The sequence below is a fragment of the Nerophis lumbriciformis genome, linkage group LG23 (genome assembly GCF_033978685.3).
Source record: "Nerophis lumbriciformis linkage group LG23, RoL_Nlum_v2.1, whole genome shotgun sequence".
In the NCBI taxonomy this organism is placed as follows: domain Eukaryota; kingdom Metazoa; phylum Chordata; class Actinopteri; order Syngnathiformes; family Syngnathidae; genus Nerophis; species Nerophis lumbriciformis.
Window position 1 is genome coordinate 31134161 of NC_084570.2, and position 27404 is coordinate 31161564.

Consider the following 27404-nt stretch of genomic DNA (forward strand, 5'->3'; position numbering starts at 1 on the left):
CGGTGTTGATGTGGAAATTTTTGCCTCTGCATTTTGATGGTGTGGACGTGTGGCACCGAATGGAGATAAGCGTCTCGACAGACGTCACAATATTTGAACAATGATGACGAAAACTGTTTTCTCTGTCGTGTCCGTGTGTCAAAAATTGTTATGCGCTTATTTTTTTATTTGATTTTGTGCGTGGCATAGATTTGCCGTGCGCAGAGGACGCTTGAGCAGGCGCGCACCTTAGCGGCTGCGCTAGCATCACAGCTAACGTTAGCCATGCCGCTACCTTGCTCTCTGCTGGGAGAGGACGTATACGTATGTGACGTATGACGTGACAGTATGTGACGTGTGTAAGAAGGTGCGCTCGCTGTCTGTGAGAGGGAGACACAGGAAAGAGTGAGAAGAGCCTGTCGTGTAATGCCAGCAGCTAAAAGCAACTGCGTGAGAATTGTGGGTGTGTTGAAGGTGTGCTGGAAAATGCGGAACGGAAATTACGGAGCAGCAGAAAAGTGGAATGTATTATTTAAATAGGTGCGTTGGAAAACACGGACCGGAGTTTTTTTTTAAACTGGATCTGGATCTGGATCGGCATTTTCCCATGCCTTGCCGATACGCAATTTTTGGCAAATATCGGCAGCCGATCCGATCCAAATATCGGATCGGGACATCCCTAACATACATACACACACACACACACACACACACACACACACACACACACACACACACACACACACACACACACATATATATATATATATGTATGTGTGGGAAAAAAATCACAAGACTACTTCATCTCTACAGGCCTGATGATTGAGGGAACCCCTCATGAAACAGGCCTGTAGAGATGAAGTAGTCTTGTGATTTTTTTATCACACATACATATATTGCGCTCTACTACGGTATCGAGCACTATTTTTTGGATAACCTTATTAAGACATATATATATATATATATATATGTATATATATATATATATATATATATATATATATATATATATATATATATATATATTATATTTCTGGAATTTCGGGAAAAGCGGGAATTTTTGCCCTTCAAAAAACAATTGGTCAGGACTAGATGTGACCAATCTAAGTCTAAGACTAGATGCTACCAATCAAAGTCTAAGACTAGATGTGACCAATCAAAGTCTAAGACTAGATGTGACCAATCAAAGTCTAAGACTAGATGTGACCAATCAAAGTCTAAGACTAGATGTGACCAATCTAAGTCTAAGACTAGATGTGTCCAATCAAAGTCTAAGACTAGATGTGACCAGTCTAAGTCGAAGACTAGATCTGACCGATCTAAGTCTATGACTGGATGTGACCAATCTAAGTCTAAGACTGGATGTGACCAATCTAAGTCTAAGACTGGATGTGACAGATCTAAGTCTAAGACTGGATGTGACCGATGTATGTCTAAGACTGGATGTGACCGATCTAAATCTAAGAGTAGATGTGACTGATCTAAGTCTAACACTAGATGTGACCAATGTAAGTCTCAGACTAGCTGTGACCAATGTTAGTCTAAAACTAGATGTGCCCAATCTAAGTCTAAGACTCGATGTGACCGATCTAAGACTAGATGTGACCAATGAAAGTCTAAGACTCGATGTGACCAATGAAAGTTTAAGACTAGATGTGACCAATGAAAGTCTAAGACTAGATGTGACCAATCTAAGTCTATGACTAGATGTGACCAATCAAAGTCTAAGACTAGATGTGACCAATCAAAGTCTAAGACTTGATGTGACCAATCTAAATCTAAGACTAGATGTGACCAATCTAATCTAAGTCTAAGACTAGATGTGACCAATCTAAGACTACGACTGGATGTGACCAATCTAAGTCTAAGACTGGATGTGACCGATCTAAGTCTAAGACTGGATGCAACCGAACTAAGTCTAAGACTGGATGTGACCAATCTAAGTCTAAGACTGAATGTGACCAATCTAAGTCTAAGATTGGATGTGACCGATCTAAGGCTAAGACTGGATGTAACCGATCTAAGTCTAAGACTGGATGTGACCAATCTAAGTCTAAGACTGGATGTGACCGACCTATGTCTAAGACTGGATGTGACCGATCTAAATCTAAGAGTAGATGTGAATGATCTAAGTCTAACACTAGATGTGACCAATGTAAGTCTAAGACTAGCTGTGACCAATGTTAGTCTAAAACTAGATGTGCCCAATCTAAGTCTAAGACTAGATGTGACCGATCTAAGACTAGATGTGACCAATCAAAGTCTAAGACTAGATGTGACCAATCAAAGTCTAAGACTAGATGTGACCAATCAAAGTCTAAGACTAGATGTGACCAATCTAATTCTAAGACTAGATGTGACCAATCAAGGTCTAAGACTTGATGTGACCAATCTAAGTCTAAGACTAGATGTGACCAATCTAATCTAAGTCTAAGACTAGATGTGACCAATCTAAGTCTAAGACTACATGTGACCAATCAAGGTCTAAGACTTGATGTGACCAATCTAAGTCTAAGACTAGATGTGACCAATCTAATCTAAGTCTAAGACTAGAGGTGACTAATCTAAGTCTGTGAGCAAGAACTGATGAGCCTACTAGGATAAGAAGTAAAACGTCTTCAAAGACAAACCAAACAGTCCAGCCTGAATCCCCTGAGAATACGGTTTTTAAACAGTTTTGAGTCTTCCTGCTAAGTCCAGGCCCAGGGCTCAAACTAGCAACCATGTGGGAACAACAGCGTGCTAAATGTCCTGGACCGTCAAGCTAGGGTTGTACGGTACACCGGTACTAGTATAGTATCGTGGTACTAATGAATCAAAAACTGTACTATACTCTGTTTGAAAAGTACCGGTTCCCAATTTTAATTTTTTATTTTAATTTTTTAACTGGCATGACGGCGCGTTGTGACATTGCTGGTTTTAGGAACAGAGGAGCATGTTCGGCAGCGCACACACACGGACTACTTACAAGCAGACACAGGGTGTAGACAGAAAAGGGAGAATGGACGCATTTTGGCCTAAAAAGTAAAGATAAACGCGAAGTTATAACACTGAAACACCCTCAGGAAGAGGTGCTTTAAGACATGGCTAGCTAGCTAGCAGCTAACATCCACCCGCAGTCAGCAGTGTTTTAGCTACTTCTAAATCACTAATCTTGGCCTCCATGGCGACAAATAAAGTAAGTTTCTTACAAGTTGCATTATCACTGGAGGACGAGGAATAGCTAAACATGCTTCACTACACACCGTAGGAGGATACAATAGCTCACCGGCGTCACAATGTAAACAAATGCCATGGGTGGATCTACACCTGACATCCACTGTAATGATACCAAGTGCAAGAGTGTATATGGTCGATACTACTATGATTACATCGATATTTTTATCGTCGCAAAATCTTTTTTCTTTTTCTTAAAATTCATATTATGTTTATAAACTCAGGAAATATGTCCCTGGACACATGAGGACTTTGAATATGACCAATGTGTGATCCTGTAACTACTTGGTATCAGATCGATACCTAAATGTGTGGTATCATCTAAAATTAATGTAAAGTATCAAACAAGAGAAGAATAAGTGATTATTACATTTTAACAGAAGTGTAGATAGAACTTGTTGAAACAGAAAATAAGAAGATATTAACAGTAAATGAACAAGTAGATTAATAATCAATTTTTACAGTTTGTCCCTCATAATGTTGACAAAATAATAGAATATAAATGACACAATATGTTACTGCATACGTCAGCAGACTAATTAGGAGTCTTTGTTTGTTTACTCACTACTAAAAGAAAAGTTGTTTAGTATGTTCACTATTTTATTTAAGGACTAAATTGCAATAATAAACATATGTTTAATGTACCCTAAGATTTTTTTGTTAAAATAAAGCCAATAATGACATTTTTTGTGGTCCCCTTTATTTAGAAAAGTATCAAAATAGCAACATTTTGGTACCGGTACCAATATATTGGTATCGGGACAACGCTAGTACATGCTTTAAACCTCTCAATTGGAGGTCATTTCAGCAAACACCTTAACATCACATTAGCATCTATACAATGCAACTGTGTAATAACATGGCAAAAACACACCATTGGACAGAACGGCTACATTTCAAAAAATTAGGACTCACATCCTTCACTATTGCACACAAAAGGATGACAATTTGGTGACATTTTCTGACAAATACACTAATGCTGGCGTTGTTATGAAACCCCAAAGGCAGATTTCCTTGATATTTGTCACACTTGTTAAAGCAGCACTAAGTCACTTTTCAACCTTGATCAAATATTTTCACAACTTTTGGGACGATACATGGACTAGTTGAAGGACACCTGTATCATGTTCTGAGGGCATCTGTAGCGCTCTCACTGGCACTTAGTGACTTTGAGGAGGGGCCACATAAAAAAACGACAAATGTGCTGACTTGCTTTACGGTATACGTCACTCGCCCTTTCCCCATTCTTTAAAAAGACGGAAGTCAATGCAAACGCCTGCGTGCAATTACTGCTATCATGGCAGAAGCTGCAAAATGACCAAATAAATGAACATTTTTGTCTGAGGAGACAAAAAAAAGAAAAAGGGAGACTACTCGGACAAAAGGACAGTTAAGGATCAACATTGCCCTGTCTTTCACTCGTTGGTGTGAGCTCGAGGAATTTCAGACCGATTTTGCCTTGGCTCTGTTCTTGCTCAACCAGGAAGTGCCTTGCCATGCTCAAAGCAAAATATTAATGCTAATGTTAGCTAGCGGAAATTTCCTTCGAGAAATAAAAAATGGTAGTAGAACAATCCAAGATAATTTTTTGATAGTGTCTGCTATTTAACATCAGCCATTAGGGACAGAATATTTGTGGCAATATTACATTGTGTGAGTGTGACGCTATAAGCGCAAGGCGTCATGGGAAATGTGGTCTTCTTCTGGCAAAACACCACCTCTTTGGTCCACAGGCGCCGCCAAAACAAGCAAAACTGAAAGTTCCTAAGTGGGGCTTGGATGCATTATGAACAACACATGAGAGCACAAAGGTCTGACGAGTAGATGCCTAAAAACTGCACTAGGGTTGGTTGAAGAACATCAAGCACCACAGAAAACACATCTTTAAAGGGCCAGGTGCAGTTAATTAGCTGTACATGCAATATTGGCTCTGTGGACATATTGCACGCAATATTGTTGAAACTCCTGTCATCTCCTGGCGTTCAACACTTTTGACGTGATGTTAGAAGACGGTTGCCTACAGCCACCTGTCATCCAAACACAAGCGGCCATTACGGTTCTTCACTAGAATTACTTACACACATTATTTACAAAACCCAAAATCAGTGTAGTTGGCACATTGTGTAAATGGTAAATAAAAACAGAATACAATGATTTGCAAATCCTTTTCAACTTATATTCAATTGAATAGACTGCAAAGACAAGATATTTAATGTTCACACTGGTAAACTTTGTTATTTTTTCCAAATATTAGCTCATTTGGAATGTGATGCCTGCAACATGTTTAAAAAAAGCTGGTACAAGTGGCATAAACAAGATGGAGAAAGTTGAGGAATGCTCATCAACTTATTTGGAACATCGCAGAGGTGAACAGGCTAATTGGGAACAGGTGGGTGCCATGATTCCATGAAATGCTCAGTCATTCACAAACAAGGACGGGGCGAGGGTCCCCATTTTGTGAACAAATGCATGAGCAAATTGTCCAACAGTTTAAGAACAACATTTCTCAACCAGCTATTGCAAGGAATTTAGGGATTTCACCATCCACGCTCCGTAATATCATCAAAAGGTTTAGAGAATCTGGAGAAATCACTGCACGGAAGTGGCTAAGCCCGTGACCTTCGATCCCTCAGGCGGTACTGCATCAAAAAGCGACATCAGTGTGTAAAGAGTATCACCACATGGGCTCAGGAACACTTCAGAAAACCACTGTCAGTAACTACAGTTGGTTGCTACATCTGTAAGTACAAGTTAAAACTCTACTATGCAAAGCCAAAGCCATTTATCAACAACACCCAGAAACGCCGCCGGCTTTGCTGGACCTGAGTTTTTCTAAGATGGACTGATGCAAAGTGGAAAATTGTTTTTGGAAACTGTGGATGTTGTGTTCTCCGGAACAAAGAGGAAAAGAACCATCCAAATTGTTATAAGTTAAAGTTAAGTTAAAGAACCAATGATTGTCACACACACACACTAGGTGTGGCGAAATTATTCTCTGCATTTGACCCATCACCCTTGATCACCCCCTGGAAGGTGAAGGGAGTAGTGAGCAGCAGCGGTGGTCGCGCCCGGGAATCATTTTTGGTGATTTAACCCCCAATTTCAACCCTTGATACTGAGTGCCATAGGCGCAAAGTTGAAAAGCCAGAATCTGTGATGGTATGGTGGTGTATTAGTGCCCAAGACATGGGTAACTTACACATCTGTCAAGGCACCATTAATGCTGAAAGGTACATACGGGTTTTGGAGCAACTTATGTTGCCATCCAAGCAATGTTATCATGGACGCCCCTGCTTATTTCAGCAAGACAATGCCAAGCGTGTTACAACAGTGTGGCTTCATAGTAAAAGAGTGTGGGTACTAGACTGGCCTGCCTGTAGTCCACACCTGTCTCCCATTGAAAATATGTGGTGCATTACAAAGCCTAAAATACCACAACAGAGACCCCGGACTGTTGAACAACTTAAGCTGTACATCAAGCAAGAATGGGAAATAATTCCACTTAAAAAATGTGTCTCCTCAGTTGCCAAACGTGTACTGAGTGTTGTTAAAAGGAAAGGCCATGTAACACAGTAGTAAAAATGCCCTTGTGACAACTTTTTTGCAATGTGTTGCTGCCATTAAATTCTAAGTTAATGATTATTTGCAAAAAGTTTCTCAGTGTGAACATTAAATATCTTGTCTTTGCAGTCTATTCAATTGAATATAAGTTGAAAAGGATTTGCAAATCATTGTATTTTGTTTTTATTTACCATTTACACAACGTGACAACTTCACTGGTTTTGTGTTTTGTACATGACCTTCTGGACTTGATCACGTTGCAATGAAACCAAGAGCAGGTTCATAAGTGGACTTGATATCAAAGCTTTTGTCACATGTGTTGCCTAAAAGGAGACAATATGGAGGCAACACCACATCTCTAATTAAATGTTCTCTACCTCCCATCTGTCACTTTCACAAAGGGTGATGAATCCCAGCAGAGAGCAAGAATGTTCCGGGGATACAAATTCTTCCCTCCAACACCTTTCTCCCTGGGAGGACGCAACATTGTGCCCACACTGCATCTCCCTGGCACTTTAATGGATCCTTCCATAAACGGAAGCCCGGCCTCTACGAGCACACAGGAGGCATCCATCAACAATAATCTCCTCAATGATCTCCATTTTATCTTCTCCCTCCTCCTACCACTCCCTCCTCCTGCAGCCACACAGGCCTTAATTACTGCTCTGGAGTAATTATTTCCTTTATTAGTCGACGCTAACATCTGTTTCCAGTCTTTTTAAGTGTTCCTATAAAAGCCGTCCGTGATTTCTGTCCCTTTAGGATAGAGCCGAGCTGCTTGTTGCTCCCCGTGGACTTCATTCCCCCCGCCTCTTGTACGCACAGCATGAGTCAAGATGTGCCACGGTCCTGGCCTGCTCCAGGTAGTTTTGTCATGAACACGTCCTCCCGCGCCGCGACCAATCATCGGCTAAGTGCGCATGAAATGTCGAAGCAATGAATCCCGCAGGGCGGGAGAAAACACAAGCCGCTGCGACACAAGAGCGTGGGAATGGAGGAAGGAAGGTGGATTCCAGAGGTCCTGGGGAAATTTTGTCCCCGTATTAATAGACTTTGCTCCCTTTGAAATGTTATTAGCCATAAAGTTGACAGCAAGTTGTGCACTTTCAACAGTTTGGACCGCTTTCAAAACAAAGCGCCTTCATCTTTCCTTTGGACTCCTGCCACCACGCCAGGCGGACAAGTGTCCTGCTGAAATAAATCTATAAAAACCTCACTTAGTCGCAGCAAAGACCGGCCGCTGGGTTGAAGACGCTCCGGCTTCTGCGGCCTCTGTCCTTTTAGCGCTCTCCCTCTTAATTTTTATGGTTCCTGCACCTTCAGGAAATGACCCTTTTATAGGGTCAACGCTATAAAAGACTTGTTTTTTTTGTGTGGTCGGTGGACGTGTGTGTGTGTGTGTGTGTGTGTGTGTGGTGGGGGGATAAGTGTTCAAGTTACTACCGCTTCGTCTTTGCTGCCAAAGAAAGAGACCTGATGAGGTTAATAGTCTCCTCTTCAATATATCACATAGCTGTGAACTCGCTGACCCTTTTTGTCAATAGGACAACTTTTCTCTCCAGTGTGTGACTGTTTGTGTGTGTGTGTGCGCGCAACAAACGCAACATTATACACTGATGCCTTTCTGAGTGGATACTTCAGGTACGCTAGGTATTCACGGCGCTTCACTTCTTCCACATGTTGTTATGTTACAGCCTCATTCCAAAATGGAAGACATTTTTGTCCTCAAATTCTACACACAATACTCAATGACAATTTTTGTTTAGTTTTGAAAATGTATCAAAACGAAAAAAGTAAAAAAATTACATGTAGATATGTATTTACAGCCTTTTTTGGCAGCAATTCCAGCCTCAAGTCTTTTTGAACACGATGCCACAAACTTGGCACACCTATTTTTGGGCACTTTCTCTCCTTCCTCTTTGCAGCACCTCTCAAGCTCCATCAGGTTGGAGGGAAGGTTTTCATCCAGGATGTCTCTGTGCATTGCTCTAACCATCCTTCCCTCTATCCTGACTAGTCTCCCAGTCCCTGCCGCTGAAAAGCACCCCCACACCATGATGCAGCACCACCACGCTTCACTGTAGGGATGGTATTGGCCTGGTGATGAACGGTGCATGGTTCCCTCCAAATATTCACGCCAAAGACTTCGATCGTTGTCTCATCAGACCAGAGAATTTAGTTTCTCGTGGTCTGAGAGTCTTTCAGGTGCATTTTGGCAAACTTTTTTACTAAGAAATGGCTTCCGTCTGGCCACTCTACCATACCATCCTGATTGGAAGGTTCTCCTCTCGCCACAGAGGAATGCTGTAGATCTGACACACTGACCATGGTCTTGGTCACCTCCCTGACTAGATTAAGATGAATGTGGCAATGTACAGAGACATCCTAGATGAAAACCAACTGGGAGACTAGTCCGGATAGAGGGAAAGATTAATGCAGCAATGTACAGAGACATCTTGGATGAAAACCAACTGGGAGACTAGTCAGGATAGAGAGAAAGATGAATGCAGCAATGTACAAAGACATCCTGGATTAAAACCAACTGGGAGACTAGTCAGACTATAAAGGGAAAGATGAATGCAGCAATGCACAGAGACATCCTGGATGAAAACCAACTGGGAGACTAGTCAGGATAGAGGGAAAGATGAATGCATCAATTTACAGAGACATCCTGGATGAAAACCACCTGGGAGACTAGTCAGAATATAGACGGAAAAATGAATACAACAATGTACAGACATCCTGGATAAAAAACAACTGGGAGACTAGTCAGGATAGAAGGAAAGATGAATGCAGCAATGTACAGAGACATCCTGGATGAAAACCAACTGGGAGATTAGTCAGGATAGAGGGAAAGATGAATGCTGAAATTTACAGAGACATCCTGGATGACAACCAACTGGGAGACTAGTCAGGATAGAGGGAAAGACGAATGGAGCATTGTACAGAGACATCCTGGATGAAAACCAACTGGGAGACTAGTCAGGACAGAGGGAAAGATGAATGCAACAATGTACAGAGACGTTCTGGATGAAAACCAACGTTTTTCTCATCCAACCTGATGGAGCTTGAGAGGTGCTGCAAAGAGGAAGGAGAGAAAGTACCCAAAGATAGGTGTGCCAAGTTTGTGGCATCGTATTCAAAAAGACTTGAGGCTGTAATTGCTGCCAAAGGTGCATCAACTAAGTATTGAACAAAGACTGTGTGTATGTATTTGTGATTTTTTAATTTAAATGAATTTGCAAAATAAAAAAATGCACTTTGTCATCATGAGGTATTGTGTGTAGAATTTTGAGGACAAAAATGCAATAATGCAGTTACATAACAAAATGTGGAAAAAGTCGATATTTCCAGATGCACCGTAAATGACAAAATATGCAATCCATTTCTTCATGCACAATTTAACATGAGAATTAAGAATTTAAACTTGGTGTCTCAGGGTACTCACTTGGTGGATGTACAAAACCCAAAACCAGTGAAGTTGGCACGTTTTGTAAATCGTAAATAAAAACAGAATACAATGAAAACGTTGTTATTTTTTGCCAATATAAGCGCATTTGGAATTTGATGCCTGCAACATGTTTTAAAAAAAGCTGACACAAGTGGCAAAAAAGACTGACAAAGTTGAGGAATGCTCATCAAACACTTATTTGGAACACTCCACAGGTGAACAGGCTAATTGGGAACAGGTGGGTGCCATGATTGGGTATAAAATCAGCTTCCATGAAATGCTCAGTCATTCACAAACAAGGATGGAGCGAGGGTCACCACTTTGTCAACAAATGCATGAGCAAATTGTTTAAGAACAACATTTCTCAACCAGCTATTGCAAGGACTTTAGGGATTTCACCATCTACCGTCCGTAATATCATCAAAAGGTTCAGAGAATCTGGAGAAATCACTGCACGTAAGTGATGATATTACGGACCTTCGATCACACAGGCGGTACTGCATCAAAAAGCGACATCAGTGTGTAAAGGATATCACCACATAGGCTCAGGAACACTTCAGAAAACCACTGTCAGTAACTACAGTTTGTCGCTACACATGTCAAGTGCAAGGTAAAAGTCAACTATGCAAAGCCAAAGCCATTTATCAACAACACCCAGAAACGCCGCCGGCTTTGCTGGGCCCGATCTCATCTAAGATGGACTGATGCAAAATGGAAAAGTATTCTGTGGTCTGACGAGTCCACATTTCTAATTGTTTTTGGAAACTGAGGACATTGTGTCCTCCGAAACAAAGAGGAAAAGAACCATACAGATTGTTATAGGCGCAAAGTGTAAAAGCCAGCATCTGTGATGGTATGGGGGTGTATTAGTGCCCAAAGCATGGGTAACTTACATATCTGTGAAGGCACCATTAATGCTGAAAGGCACATAAAGGTTTTGGAGCAACATATGTTGTCATCCACGCAACGTTATCATGGACGCCCCTGCTTATTTCAGCAAGACAATGACAAGCCACGTGTTACAACAGCGTGGATTCGTAGTAAAAGAGTGCGGGTACTAGACTGGCCTGCCTGTAGTCCAGACCTGTCTCCCATTGAAAATGTGTGGCGCAATATGAAGCGGAAAATACCACAACGGAGACCCCCGGACTGTTGAACAACTTAAGCTGTACATCAAGCAAGAATGGGAAAGAATTCCACTTCAAAAATGTGTCTCCTCAGTTCCCAAACGTTTACTGAGTGTTGTTAAAAGGAAAGGCCATGTTACACAGTGGTAAAAATGCACCTGTGACAACTTTTTTGCCAGGTGTTGCTGCCATTAAATTCTAAGTTAATGATTATTTGCAAAAAAAAAAGAAGTTTCTCAGTGTGAACATTAAATATCTTGTCTTTGCAGTCTACTCAATTGAATATAAGTTGAAAAGGATTTGCAAATCATTGTATTCTGTTTTTATTTACCATTTACACAACGTGCCAACTTCACTGCTTTTGGGTTTTGTATTTCCTGCAGGTAACAAAAAGGTGCAGGTGTGTTGTCAACGTGTAAGTCGGGGATACTTGAAGGCATCGCTGGAAGTGTGTAACAGCACATCTGACGAGCGAGGCCTAATTAAAGACTCAAAACCAGCAAACTATTATGAAATGTGATCATCAACCTCCAAAACACATGCTTGGAGGTGGAAGTGCCGCACCGTGATATAAATAGATGTACAATTTCATAGTAATTAGTGACTCCCAAGCATGGACCCTGTCAACCCCCACTGCGGCACCCACACGCACCTTGAGTGAATACTAAGAAGCCAGGCTGGCGAGGGTCCAGGACACTATGTTCTATGTGACGCCACATGCGAGGAGAGGGTGATCGGGTTTGAGGCGCACGCGCAACAACACACTGTGCCGTCGCAAGCCCTCCTATCGCAGGAGGACAGAGAAGGAAGGCACTTCTAATCCTGTGGGATCCCCCGCTAAGGGGCTACAGGCAAAAGGGGGAGGGGGGGGGGGGGGGGCACACACGTTCCATGAGTCTTTCAGAGGGAGAAGAAGGGGGAGAGAAATAGCAGATGATGAAAAGTGCAGCTGGCATGAAGAGGAAGTGCTGACAGATACTGTAAAGCAGATGTAACACTTACACAATAGATGTGTACTTTTCTTTCATTCCATTCAACGACAACTATTCCTTTGCGAAGTCAAGTCCAAAAAGAACGCCACGCTCCTCATGAAACGTCATTAAGGGTAGACTGGATTACAGTCGTTCCATGTATTTTAACAACATACTTTACTGTAGTACCGTTGATCATTTTCCTTGGAAGAACAATTGGTAACAATGCACTTTGATGCCTGAAAGATGCTGAAGTAATGTAGGTCAATATGTGCTAAGCCAGGGGTGTCAAACTTGTTTTCATTGAGGGCCACGTTGCAGTTTTGGCTGCTGGAACATTAATAAAAGAAACATACATGTATAAGGATTAGCCACATGATATTGTCACACGATAACCCATGCATTTGATTAATAAATGTATATTTTAGCTACATCTGTGGATTTTGCGGTTAAAAAAAATGGCAGAAATTTACCATTAAATTTACAGTAAAATGGTCACACTCTATTTTACTGTAAAATCCTGTTGATTGAGCTGCCATTTTTTGGTTTGCTTTTTTTTTGCATAAAAATACGGTTGCTGTTTTCACAGTGTATTACTGTAAATGTAAAAATGGTACCACGTTTTCTTTCTTATGGTAGGATTCTGAAGACTGAACTGTTTTAAAAAATATATATATATTGTCATGTTTGCAGTGTACAATTTGATGGATAACTCGCTTTGAAATCATAAGGTTAAGTCAATATTTACGTATGTTTTTACCCCAAAAATGTTTCAAATCTATGATAATTATGATATCTGCTGCATTATTAGATAGATAAAGTTTAAAAGATATTTAATTGCATGCAGTACATGTCTTTTTTTTCCCTGTCAAAATAAAAAAAGAGAGAAAGATAAACTACTTTATTGATGCATATTATTTCCAGGCTTTCACAGGCCATTCAAAATGATGATCAGACTATGTTTGAACATCTCAGCCTTAAAAGGGTCATGTTATGATGTTTATTCTACAAAACCCAAAACTAGTGAAGTTGGCACGTTGTGTAAATGGTAAATAAAAACAGAATACAATGATTTGCAAATCCTTTTCAACTTATATTCAATTGAATAGACTGCAAAGACAAGATATTTAATGTTCCAACTGAGAAATATTTTTGAGTTTAATGGCAGCAACACATTGCAAAAAAGTTGTCACAGGGGCATTTTTACCACTGTGTTACATGGCCTTTCTTTTTAACAACACTCAGTAAACATTTGGGAACTGAGAAGACACAATTTTGAAGCTTTTCAGGTGGAATTATTTCCCATTCTTGCTTGATGTACAGCTTAAGTTGTTCAACAGTCCAGTCCAGAATGTGGCTTGGCATTGCCTTGCTGAAATAAGCAGGGGTGTCCATGAAAAAGACTTTGCTTGGATGGCAACATATGTTGCTCCAAAACCTGTATGTACCTTTCAGCATTAATGGTGCCTTCACAGATGTGTAAGTTACCCATGCCTTGGGCACGAATACACCCCCATACCATCACAGATGCTGGCTTTTCAACTTTGCGCCTAGAGAATGGTTGTTTTCCTTTTTGGTTTAAAACATTTTGAAATGTGGACTCGTCAGGCCACAGAACACTTTTACACTTTGCATCAGTCCATCTTAGATGAGCTCGGGCCCAGCGAAGCCGGCGGCGTTTCTGGGTGTTGTTGATAAATGGCTTTCGCTTTGCATAGTAGAGTATTAACTTGCACTTACAGATGTAGCGACCAACTGTAGTTACTGACAGTGGTTTTCTGAAGTGTCCCTGAGCCCATTTTGGTGATATCCTTTACACACTGATGTCGCTTTTTGATGCAGTACCACCTGAGGGATCGAAGGTCCGTAATATCATCGCTTACGTGCAGTGATTTCCCCAAATTCTCTGAAACTTTTGATGACATTACGGACCGTAGATGGTGAAATCCCTGAATTCCTTGCAACAGCTGGTTGAGAAATGTTGTTCTTAAACTGTTTGACAATTTGCTCACGCATTTGTTGACAAAGTGGTGACCCTCGCCCCATCCTTGTTTGTGAATGACTGAGCATTTCATGGAAGCTGCTTTTATACACAATCATGGCACCCACCTGTTCCCAATTAGCCTGTTCACCTGTGGGATGTTCCAAATAAGTCTTTGATGAGCATTCCTCAACTTTCTCAGTCTTGTTTTGCCACTTGTGCCAGCTTTTTTGAAACATGTTGCAGGCATCAAATTCCAAATGAGCTAATATTTCCAAAAATGAAGTTTTTCAGTTCGAACGTTAAATGTCTTGTCTTTGCAGTCTATTCAATTGAATATAGGTTGAAAAGGATTTGCAAATCGGGCAGCACGGTGGAAGAGGGGTGAGTGCATCTGCCTCACAATACGAAGGTCCTGAGTAGTCTTGGGTTCAATCCCGGGCTTGGGATCTTTCTGTGTGGAGTTTGCATGTTCTCCCCGTGACTGCGTGGGTTCCCTTCGGGTACTCCGGCTTCCTCCCACCTCCAAAGACATGCACCTGGGGATAAGTTGATTGGCAACACTAAATTGGCCCTAGTGTGTGAATGTGAGTGTGAATGTTGTCTGTCTATCTGTGTTGGCCCTGCGATGAGATGGCGACTTGTCCAGGGTGTACCCCGCCTTCCGCCCGATTGTAGCTGAGATAGGCCCCAGCGCCCCCCGCGACCCCAAAGGGAATAAGCGGTAGAAAATGGATGGATGGATGGAGGATTTGCAAATCATTGTATTCCGTTTATATTTACAAATTACACAACATGCTAACTTCACTGGAGCAGTGAGCAGCAGCGGTGGCCGCGCCCGGGAATCATTTTTGGTGATTTAACCCCCGATTCCAACCCTTGATGCTGAGTGTCAAGCAGGGAGGTAATGGGTCCCATTTTTGTAGTCTTTGGTATGACTCGGCCGGGGTTTGAACTCACGACCTACCGATCTCAGGGCGGACACTTTAACCACTAGGCCACTGAGCAGGTTTGAACCTCTCAGCCTTAAAGTTGTCATATTATGATTATTTTCTCCATGTAAACACTTCCTTGTGGTCTACATAACATGCTTCTTTGCTCAAAATGTTGCATAGATGATGTTTTACAAACGCTTTCTGACCCTCACTTTAGGATGCGCCATTTTGCGGGCGCTCTTATTTATGTGCCTCCACTCCCCGCCATCTTTGTTGTACCTGTAGTTGTTAGCGCTTCCATAGCGAGTCTACTGACGGATATAAGTTAGAACTGTACGCTACTTTGTATTAGAAATAGCAACAGCGGAGGATACATGTGCATGTACGAGGCAGAATACTAAGGGTCTTGGTACACAAGAGGATAGAGACAAAGAAGGAACTTAGGACTTCGGATTGGCAAAAAGATCTTTGGGTAAAACTTTGCCATACATGAATAATCCGCTGACAATGTCACTAAAGGGGCAAAGTCCAAACGGATCATTTAGTGGACGTGTGATTGAAGGCAAGATTATTTTATAAACATCCACGGTTTGATTATACATTTTCGGGACTTTTGCAGATCCCAAATACACGACAGCATGTACCAATAGGTAAGAAAAGTTGTTTTTGCATAGTATGTCCCCTTTAATGCTAATGGTTTAGCTCAGGGATTTTCAAACTATGGTATGCATACCACTAGTGGTACACAGGCGCCATCTAGTGGTGCACCAAGGAATCCCTCAACTAAATATTCAAACACAGTGTTACTGTTCAAACTGTGTGTAGTGATACAGTGTCCAAAATATGAAATATACTTGTTAAATAAAATCTCTTCCTTGTATTGATGAATATTTAGGCCGGCTAACTTACTACACTACTGTATTTTAATGCTGTCATTCTGGTGGTACTTGATGAATACTTAGGCCTACTACACAACTGTATTTTAATGCTGTCATTATGGTGGTACTAGATGAATACATAGGTCTACTACACTACTGTATTTTAATGTTGTCATTATGGTGGTACTTGATGAATACTTAGGTCTTCTACACTACTGTACATTAATGTTGGTTATTATGTTGGTACTTGATGAATACTTAGGTCTACTACACTACTGTACATTAATGTTGGTTATTATGTTGGTACTTGATGATTACTTAGGTCTACTACACTATTGTATTTTGATGCTGTCGTTATGGTGGTACTTGATGAATACTTAGGCCTACTACACTATTGTATTTTAATGTTGTCATTATGGTGGTGCTTGATGAATACTTAGGCCTACTATACAACTGTATTTTAATGTTGTCATTATGGTAGTACTTGATGAATACTTAGGTCTACTACACTACTGTACTTTAATGTTGTCATTATGGTAGTACTTGATGAATACTTAGGTCTACTACACTACTGTACTTTAATGTTGTCATTATGGTGGTACTTGGAGAGCCAAGTGTTTTCTGAGGTGCGACTAGATGGGAAAAGTTTGACAACTACTGGTTTAGCTGATTTGAAACCTGCTTACATTAAAGTACATCTCGTGTTGAAACTTTGTCTGAAAAGGAGTTGGAAGAAGCAGAGCTTATTCAATCATATACTTTAAGTTGTGTTCAATAACTTTCAGTTTACTTTTTTTTTTTTTTTACAAAAGAAAAAGATTTAGGTGTGTAATTGTATACTTAATATAGTTTGGAGCTAGTTTTTACAATATGAATAAATCAATCAATCAATAAAGAAAGAAAAGAGTTGACAGAAACATTGTTTGGCAATAAATAAAGTACAATTAGGTTATGAAGTTAAACTTTAACATGCTTGGCAAAAAACTTGTCTAACATACTGTATATACACGCACACACACACACACACATCTACATACACACAAATATATATACACTTGTACATATATACACACACATGTAAAGTCACACACACATTAGGTGTGGTTAAATTACTCTCTGCATTTGACACACACGCACACACATATGTACACATGCATATATATATATATATATGTATATATATATATACATATATATATAAATATACATATACACACACACACACACATATACTGTATATACACACACAGCCGCATATATACACACACGTATATACATATCTATATACACAAACTTATATATACAAACACATATGTACACACACATATACATATATACACAGATACATACACACATATATATGTGTATACACATGCATATATATACATATGCATACATACATCTTTACATACACTTATACATCTGTACACAAGTGTGTGTATATATATATATATATATATATATAAATAACAACAACAATTTTTTTTTAAATGATAATCTATTCTGAATCGCACAACGTGAGAATCACGATTCAAATTTGAATCAATTTTTTCCCCACACCCCTAATATAGATATTTATATATAGATTTTACATTTTGAAGAAGTTATTTTGCCTAAGAGGTCTTGTCATATACAAACCTATTCTCGCCGATTCCCAATACGAAGGTCCTGAGTAGTCTTGGGTTCAATCCCGGGCTCGGGATCTTTCTGTGTGGAGTTTGCATGTCCTCCCCGTGACTGCGTGGGTTCCCTCCGGGTACTCCGGCTTCCTCCCACCTCCAAAGACATGCACCTGGGGATAAGTTGATTGGCAACACTATAATTGGCCCTAGTGTGTGGATGTGAGTGTGAATGTTGTCTGTCTATCTGTGTTGGCCCTGCGATGAGGTGGCGACTTGTCCAGGGTGTACCCCGCCTTCCGCCCGATTGTAGCTGAGATAGGCTCCAGCGCCCCCCGCGACCCCAAAGGGAATAAGCGGTAGAAAATGGATGGATGGATGGATGTATTGTACCATATGTCCCGGCAAGAAATCTGCGTTCAAAGAACTCCGGCTTATTAGTAATTCCCAGAGCCCAAAAAAAGTCTGCGGGCTATACTGTAGAGCGTTTTCTATTAGGGCTCCAGTACTCTGGAATGCCCTCCCGGTAACAGTTAGAGATGCTACCTCAGTAGAAGCATTTAAGTCCCATCTTAAAACTCATTTGTATACTCTAGCCTTTAAATAGCCCCCCTTTTTTAGACCAGTTGATCTGCCGTTTCTTTTTTTTTCTCCTCTGCTCCTCCCTCTCCCTTGTGGAGGGGGAGACACACAGGTCCGGTGGCCATGGATGAAGTGCTGGTTGTCCAGAGTCGGGACCCGGGGTGGACCGCTCGCCTGTGCATCGGTTGGGAACATCTCTGCGCTGCTGACCCGTCTCCGCTCGGGATGGTGTCCTGCTGACCCCACTATGGACTGGACTCTCACTATTATGTTGGATCCACTATGGACTGGACTCTCACAATATTATGTCAGACCCACTCGACATCCATTGCTTTCGGTCTCCCCTAGAAGGGGGGGGGGGGTTACCCACATATGCGGTCCTCTCCAAGGTTTCTCATAGTCATTCATATCGACGTCCCACTGGGGTGAGTTTTTCCTTGCCCTTATGTGGGCTCTGTACCGAGGATGCCGTTGTGGCTTGTGCAGCCCTTTGAGACACTTGTGATTTAGGGCTATATAAATAAACATTGATTGATTGATTGATTGATTCTAGGGTCCTAATTGCTATTTTCCAAGTAGGACACATGGTGTCGAACTCAAGACCCGGGGGCCAGACCTGGTCCGACACACCATTTTAAGTGGCCCACAAAAGCTTGGGGAAAAACGTATCAATAAAATACTTTTTTTTTTTTTACTGAATGATTCGTTTCATCAGTTTTGACAGAGAAATGCATGTGGTTTAAACTTTAAGAAGTATCTGATCATGCCAAATATATAAAGATAGTTAAACACCTACTTGTCACCCTTAATCGTGATTTCAACGCAGTTATCCATTAATTTGAACATAAACAAACGGAACCAAATGCAAGTGCAAGAATAATATCATGAGGTGATTCAACATTTATATTGTGCTGTCAAACAATATATGTTTTCAGTCAAATGCATCACACTTACTGTATACTCTTCCATTACAGGAGATGGCAGCAGGTCGCTAATTGCTTTGTAGATGTCGGGAACAGGTCGTGTGAGACGACGATGGTTTGTCGTGATCACAATATATGCACAATATGCACAATATGCAGGTGACAGCGGAAGGCAGCGTGCAGGTAAAAAGGTGTCTAATGCTTAAACCAAAAATAAACAAAAGGTGAGTGTCCCTAAGAAAAGGCATTGAAGGTTAGGGATGAATATGCAGAACAAAACTAAAACCTAACTGGCTACGAAGAAAACATAAACAGAATGCTGGACGACAGCAAAGACTTACTGTGGAGCAGACGGCGTCCACAAAGTACATCCGAACATGACATGACAATCAATGTTGTCCACACAAAACAAGATAGCAACAACTTTAATGTTCTTGATTGCTAAAACAGACAGCGCTCAAAGGAAGACATTAAAACTGCAACAGGAAAATACCAACAAAACAGGAAAAGCCACCAAAATAGGAGCGCAAGACAAGAACTAAAACACTACGCATGGGAAAACACCAAAAAACTTGTGACAGTACGCCTACTTTGAGACAAGAGCTATAGTGATGTATGCTTGGTTATGGTTTAAATTCATATCCAACAATTGTGACAATTACTTTTTATTGTCTAGTGAGTTTCATTTTTTAATGATTTCTGCTGGTGGTGTGCCTTCGGATTTTTTCAAAGAAAAAAATTAGCCTTGGCTCAAAAAAGGTTGTAAAACACTGCTTTAAATGACTTTCAAAAAAGGAGTCTGACGCCCCTGAAGTACGCTTTACTTTCCTATTTGGAGGGCGCTAACCCAGTGTTTTTCAACCACTGTGCCGCGGCACACTAGTGTGTCGTGAGATACAGTATGGTGTGCCGTGGGAGATTACCTAATTTCACCTATTTGGGTTAAAAATATTTTTTGCAAACCAGTAATTATAGCCTGCAATTTATGTGTTGTTGTTGAGTGTCGGTGCTGTCTAGAGTTTCGCAGAGTAACTGTGTAATACTCTTCCATATCAGTAGGTGGCAGGCGGTAGCTAATTGCTTTGTAAATGTCAGAAACAGCGGAAGGCAGGGTGCAGGTAAAAAGGTATCTAATGCTTAAACCAAAAATAAACAAAAGGTGAGTGCCCCTAAGAAAAGGCATTGAAGCTTAGGGAAGCCTATGCAGAACAAAACTAAAACCTAACTGGCTACAAAGTAAACAAAAACAGAATGCTGGACGACAGCAAAGACTTATTGTGGAGCAGACGCCGTCCACGAAGTACATCCGAACATGACATGACAATCAACATCGTCCACACAAAAAAAGATAGCAACAACTTGAATGTTCTTGATTGCTAAAACAAAGCAAGTGCGGGGAATAGCGCTCAAAGGAAGACATGAAACTGCTACAGGAAAATACCAACAAAATATGAGCCCAAGACAAGAACTAAAACTCTACGGACGGGAAAACGGCAAAAAACTCCAAATAAGTCACGGCGTGATGTGACAGGTCGTGACAGTACTTTGAGACAAGAGCTATAGTGATGCATGCTTGGTTATGGTTTAAATTCATATCCAACAATTGCAACAATTACTTTTTGGGGGGCGGTATAGCTCGGTTGGTAGAGTGGCAGTGCCAGCAACTTGAGGGTTGCAGGCTCGATCCCCGCTTCCGCCATCCTAGTCACTTCCGTTGAGTCCTTGGCCAAGACACTTTACCCACCTGCTCCCAGTGCCACCCACACTGGTTTAAATGTAACTTAGATATCGGGTTTCACTATGTAAAAGCGCTTTGAGTCACTAGAGAAAAGCGCTATATAAATATAATTCACTTCACTTTTTATTGTCTAGTGAGTGTTATTTTTTTAATGATTTCTGCTGGTGGTGCGCCTACGGATTTTTTCGAAGGAAAACAAGGTTGAAAAACACTGCCTTGAGTGACTTTCAAAAAAGGAGTTTGATGCCCCAGAAGTAGGCTTCACTTTCCCATTTGGGGGCGGTATAAGCTCGGTTGGTAGAGTGGCCATGCCAGCAACTTGAGGGTCGCAGGTTCGAACCCCGCTTCCGCCATCCTAGTCATTGCCGTTGTGTCCTTGGGCAAGACACTTTACCCACCTGCTCTCAGTGCCACCCACACTGGTTTAAATGTAACTTAGATATCGAGTTTCACTATTTAAAAGTTAAGTTAAAGTTAAAGTACCAATGATTGTCACACACACACTAGGTGTGGTGAAATTTGTCCTCTGCATTTGACCCATCCCCGTGTTCCACCCCCTGGGAGGTGAGGGGAGCAGTGGGCAGCAGCGGCGGCCGCGCCAGGGAATAATTTTTGGTGATTTAACCCCCAATTCCAACCCTTGATGCTGAGTGCCAAGCAGGAAGGTAATGGGTCCCATTTTTATAGTCTTTGGTATGACCCGGCCCGGGGTTTGAACTCACAACCTACCGATCTCAGGGCGGACACTCTAACTCAGACCTGGGCAAATTAAGGCCCGGGGCCGTTAAGCTTTTCAATCTGGCCCGTCGGACATTCCCAAATATTTTTTTTAGATCTTTAAGATGGAAACTGTAGCTGCCATTATGATGTGCAGTGAAGTTTTCAAATTACCGTAAGTCTTGAACTATACAAAGTCTTTCAATGGTTGGAATCTGGCCTTTTGCATGATATACGAGTTACTATGGTAATCACAGCAGCTCAGACGAGGCACCAAGCAATGTGGGTGGGGAGTGTTTCTACTGAGTGTTTCCAGAGCGGCCAGCCTGGGTGTCAGGGACAGACACGGAAGGAGATTTTTACAACAAAGTTCTAAAGCTTAGTGATATATCAGATCGTATGTGTGTTTATTTTTTACCCTTCGCGTTCACATTTCACTGTTTTTGTTGCATTTTTGTTGCGTTTTGCTTGATTGTAAAATATGTCGATTGAGACGGGGTGTGACGTTCATATGTTGTCAATATTCAGTGTAGGGATGTCCCGATCCAGGTTTTTGCACTTCCGATCCGATATCGATATTGTTTTTGCATTTCTTATCCGATACCGATACTGACCGATACCGATACTGACCGATACTGGCCTATCCGAGCATGTATTAAAGTTTAAAGTTATTTAGCCTACTTAGTTGTCAGAATCATGTTGAAAAGGGTTTTAGTACTCTTGATAACAACTAGCCAGCTGAATTAGGGGAGTTTGAATAATACACAATGGTTGGTAACAAGAAACTGACCTGTTTATTCAAGGATAAACACAAAATAGACAAAATTATACATGACAAACAGAAATGGCATCATTGAACTAGGGCTAGGCGATATGGCCTTTTTTTAATATTGCGATATTTCAAGGCCATATTGCGATACACAATATATATCTCGATATTTTGCCTTAGCCTTGAATGAACACTTGATGCATATAATCACAGCAGTATGATGATTCTATGTGTTTTGATTGATTGATTGAGACTTTTATTAGTAGGTTGCACAGTGAAGTACATATTCCGTACAATTGACCACTAAATGGTAACACCCCAATAAGTTTTTCAACTTGTTTAAGTCGGGGTCCACTTAAATTGATTCATGATACAGATATATACTATCAGATATATACTATCATCATAATACAGTCATCACACAAGATAATCACATTGAATTATTTACATTATTTATAATCCAGGGTGTGGAGGGGGGCGCTGGATGTAAGTGTCAAAAAGACAGCCAAAAGAGTTTGATATGAGAATAAATCTAAAGTTAAAATATAGGGTAGAAATGCACCCATTTGCAGGAAATGTAGTCTTGATTTTCAAAATTTTCTTTCAAGGCTTGCATGTCTACATTAAAACATTCTTCTTCATACTGCATTAACATATGCTACTTTTAAACTTTCATGCAGAGAAGGAAATCACAACTAAAAAAATCACTAATTTTTTCATACGGTGTTGATGTGGAAATTTTTGCCTCGGCATTTTGATGGTGTGGAAGTGTGGCACCGAATGGAGATAAGCATCTCGACAGACGTCACAATATTTGAACAATGATGACGAAAACGGTTTTCTCTGTCGTGTCCGTGTGTCGAAAATTGTTATGCGCTTATTTTTTTATTTGATTTTGTGCGTGGCATAGATTTGCTATGCGCAGAGGACGCTTGAACAGTGCACAATTGCACAGGCGAGCACCTTAGAGGGAGCGTTGCTCGCACGGCTGCGCTAGCATCACAGCTAACATTAGCCATGCTGCTACCTCTCTGCTCGGGGAGGACGTATACGTATGTGATGTATGACGTGACAGTATGTGACGTATGACGTGACAGTATGTGACGTGTGTAAGAAGGTGCACTTGCTGTCTGTGAGAGGGAGACACAGGAAAGAGTGAGAAGAGCCTGTCGTGTAATGCCAGCAGCTAAAAGCAACTGCGTGAGAATCCACAGACCTGTGGATGTGTTGAAGGTGTGCTGGAAAATCCGGAACGGAAATTACGGAGCAGCAGAAAAGTGGAATGTATTATTTAAATCAGTGCGTTGGAAAACACGGACCGGAGTTTTTTTTTTTTAAACTGGATCTGGATCGGCATTTTCCCATTTTTGGCAAATATCGGCAGCCGATCCGATCCAAATATCGGATCGGGACATCCCTAATTCAGTGTTTAATCCGTCATAGTTAATATTGTAAATCCCGCATTCTTTATTTTCATGTACATTCTGGGAGTCTCATTCAGTAAAAAAAATGTTTTAATTCCATTCCGTTTTTTAAGGCGGTCTGTCATAACGTTTTTAGCATTTGATCAGACATTATTGTGAGTTTTTGTATTAGTGTTGCTAAAAAATAGATATACCGGCCCCCAGACACTTTTTTTTTTCACTAAATTTGGCCCCCGAGTCACAATAATTGCCCAGGCCTGCTCTAACCACTAGGCCACTGAGTAGATTAGAGCACTTTTGAGTCACTAGAGAAAAGCGCTATATAAAATATAATTCACTTCACTTTTTATTGTCTAGTGAGTTTAATTGTTTTTATGAATTCTGCTGGTGGTGTGCCTCCGGATTTTTTCAAAGAAAAAAAATGCGCCTTGGCTCAAAAAAAGGTTGAAAAACACTGCTTTAAGTGACTTTCAAAAAAGGAGTTTGATGCCCCTGAAGTAGGCTTTACTTTCCCATTTGGAGGGAGGGGGGGGCTGGAGCCTAACCAACTCGTGTACATTTACACGCACCTTTGTTCACTGCTGGTGCATTAGCTGACTCGCGTGGGAGGAGTGGGGGGGGGGGGGGGGGGGGGGCGTGTTTCATCCGCCCCGCGCGGAATATATTAGGTGTGTAAATGTTGTTGAACCCCGCGATCTCGCAGGAAAAGGTCACACACTCCCCTCGACCCCGAGTGCTTCTGTCTTTGTGCGGGGGGGAAAACGAGCTGCGCCTATAAACTTCGCCTTTATAAAAAGGCAAGTGCGGCCGAGAGGAGGGGCCGCGTGGGGTATGTGTGTGTGTGTGTGTGTGTGTGTGTGTGTGGGGGGGGGGGGGGGGGGGGGGGGGGGGGGGGGAACAATAGCAGCTTTTTGGACACACTTTTTCTCACTGCGTGGAACAGCAGGGGAACCGGTATAGAGGCTCCTATAAAAAGGGCGACAGAGCACAGCTGCCAGGGTTCAGCAGTCATTTGATAGAATCTCCGCGGGTCCACCGGCGGATTTAGGGCGCAGCGAATGATGAATCGGGGCCGGCGAGTGTAGCGTCGTCATGAATAATGCACTTGACGTCCAGCGCGCTTTGTCATGCGTCCACGCACACGCGCAATAAGAGACGTCAGCCAGCAGCTGCCGGCTCCAAAAAACGCACACCACGAGTCGCCAGGTGGACCGTCATTACCATGCTCTTTAGACACCATATTGGAGATGTGCTCGATTATCGATTTATCAGCCTTAATCCCTTTTTTTTTGACAGCTGCCACCGCCGATTAGCCGCAATTCGAAACTCCGCAATCAAGTGCGTAATTACGCGTGGGGAAGTTGTGCACTACTCACGCTCAGACGCCATGGTGATGACTGACTCCGTGGTGGCGTGGTACTCGTCCTCCTCCATGAACTCGTCCTGGGACGCGGCGTCGCCCTGGAAGTCGTGGTGGTCCAGCAGCTGCTGGAGCGGCGGCGCCTTGGGCAGCAGCTGGTTGACCACCTCGCGGCTGATGTTGGGCGCCTGCTTCAGGCGCAGCTTGCTGAGGATCTGCGACTTGATGGTCTCCAGCCGCAGCACTTTGCTTTGTTCCCGCCACACGCAGGCGGAGCACTCGTGGGCGCCGGCGTCCTCGTCCGGGAGCGACGGCCCGGCGTCCGTGGGGGGCTGCAGCGGCAGATTGGGCTCGTCGCTCCCCGACCGTCCCAGGGAGGCGAGCACCATCAAGCACAGCGAGAAGTTATACCTCGACATGACGGCAACTTGTTGTTCTTTCAAAACTCCCCCGGGGTAAATTTTCCACAGCCGTGACACCTAATCCAACACCACGAAGTTGTTGTTTTTTTGCAATGGGGAAGAAAGAAAAAAAAAAAGTGCGTTCCAGTGCGTCTTTATTGAAAGTTGGCCAAATGTGATGAATGTGCAGCCCGATCACATGCTTTTCGGAAGTTTCGCTCCGTGGAGGTGTGTATGTGTGTGTGTGTGCGTGTGTGTGTGTGCATGCGTGTGCGTGTGTGTTTGCGTGTGCAGAAGTGTCACTGGGAAATGTGCAAGTGCAGTCAAAAGGGGGGCTCGTTATATATCTCAGCTGCCCGCTGTCGTAATCCGTCTCCATTGGCTAAGATTGCAACAAAAGGCTTTTAGGTCTGTCATCAAGTCAAGAGGGACGCCGCGAAGGGAGGGTGCAAGGTCTCTTCTGTTTTTTTCTATTTTCCACACTGTACACCCACTTCCATAAACTATACAGACTAAAAAATGCTGGGTTAAAAAATAACCCATTTTGGGTTAATTTTTGCAACCCAATTTTTGCATTGAATTATTTCACCCCAAAAAATGTAGTTATGATAACTAAATGTTGGGTTATTCCCCAATCAAACTAGTGGGTTGAATTATTTAACCCAAAAGTTGAGTTATACTAACTCAGGGGTGGGCAACCAAAAACGTTGAAAGAGCCATGTTGGACCAAAAACACAAAAAAACAAATATGCCTGAAGCCGTAAAAATTGAAAAGCTGTATATAAGTGTTATAATGAAGACAACACATGATGTAAGTGTCTATATTATGAAAATGACTTTAAAAGTCTTGTATAAGTGTTATAATGAAGACAACACATTATGTAAGTGTCTATATTAGCTAAATTAGCCTACTATCACAATGACTTTAAAAGTCTTATATAAGAGTTATAATGAAGACAACACATGAAAGTGTCTATATTAGCCTACTATCAAAATTACTTTAAAAGTCTTGTGTACGTGTTATAATGAAGACAACACATGACATAAGTGTCTATATTTGCTATATTAGCCTACTATCAAAATGACTTTAAAAGTCTTATATAAGTATTATAATGAAGACAACACATGATGTAAGTGTCTATATTAGCTGTATTAGCATACTATCAACATGACTTTAAAAGTCTTATATAAGTGTTATAATGAAGACAACACATGACGTAAGTGTCTATTATATTTTAGCCTACTATCACAACTACTTTAAAAGTTTTATATAAGTGTTATAATGAAGACAATGATGTAAGTGTCTATAATATATATTATATAATATATAATGGCCAAAGGTATAGATGTGTGTGTCCAAGTTAAAGGAAACTGCAGGCTGTCTTCTTCTAATGGATTTATTACAATATTTGGCAAGCTAGGTAACGTTTGCTGTAGTCTGGAACAACATGGCACACAAAATGCAGCCAATATTACATACAGATAATGTGTCATGAGACATGCAAAACTAAATTATATACAAAGAGGATAAAAGTAAAGGATATTAATGAGATGAGTTCATAATAAAATTCCCTTCAAGAAAAAAGTAACTTTTTAATTAAAAAAAGCCTTTTACCACAAAATGCGATACTCATTGAAAAACAACCCAAAAATGGTTCATAATTTTGAAAACCCAGAAATTCAGTTAAACTAATACCCTTATAACCGAAAAATAGATTGTTATTCAGAAAAATAATTCCAAAATGTAACCCAACACTAGCAACTCATAAATT

At 41.4% G+C, this 27404-nt stretch overlaps 1 protein-coding gene across 2 annotated transcripts in view; it reads right to left on the minus strand.

Annotated features, from left to right (window-relative positions):
* The window catches only part of gdf11 (growth differentiation factor 11), a 157662-nt gene extending 131736 nt beyond the window's left edge, over positions 1-25926 (minus strand). For both annotated transcript variants that reach the window (XM_061984758.2, XM_061984757.2), the window contains exon 1: positions 25248-25926. In XM_061984758.2, the coding sequence (XP_061840742.1) occupies positions 25248-25650 (403 nt within the window). In that variant the 5' untranslated portion in view covers positions 25651-25926. The remainder of the gene's footprint in view (positions 1-25247) is intronic.
* Positions 25927-27404: the final 1478 nt, after the last annotated feature.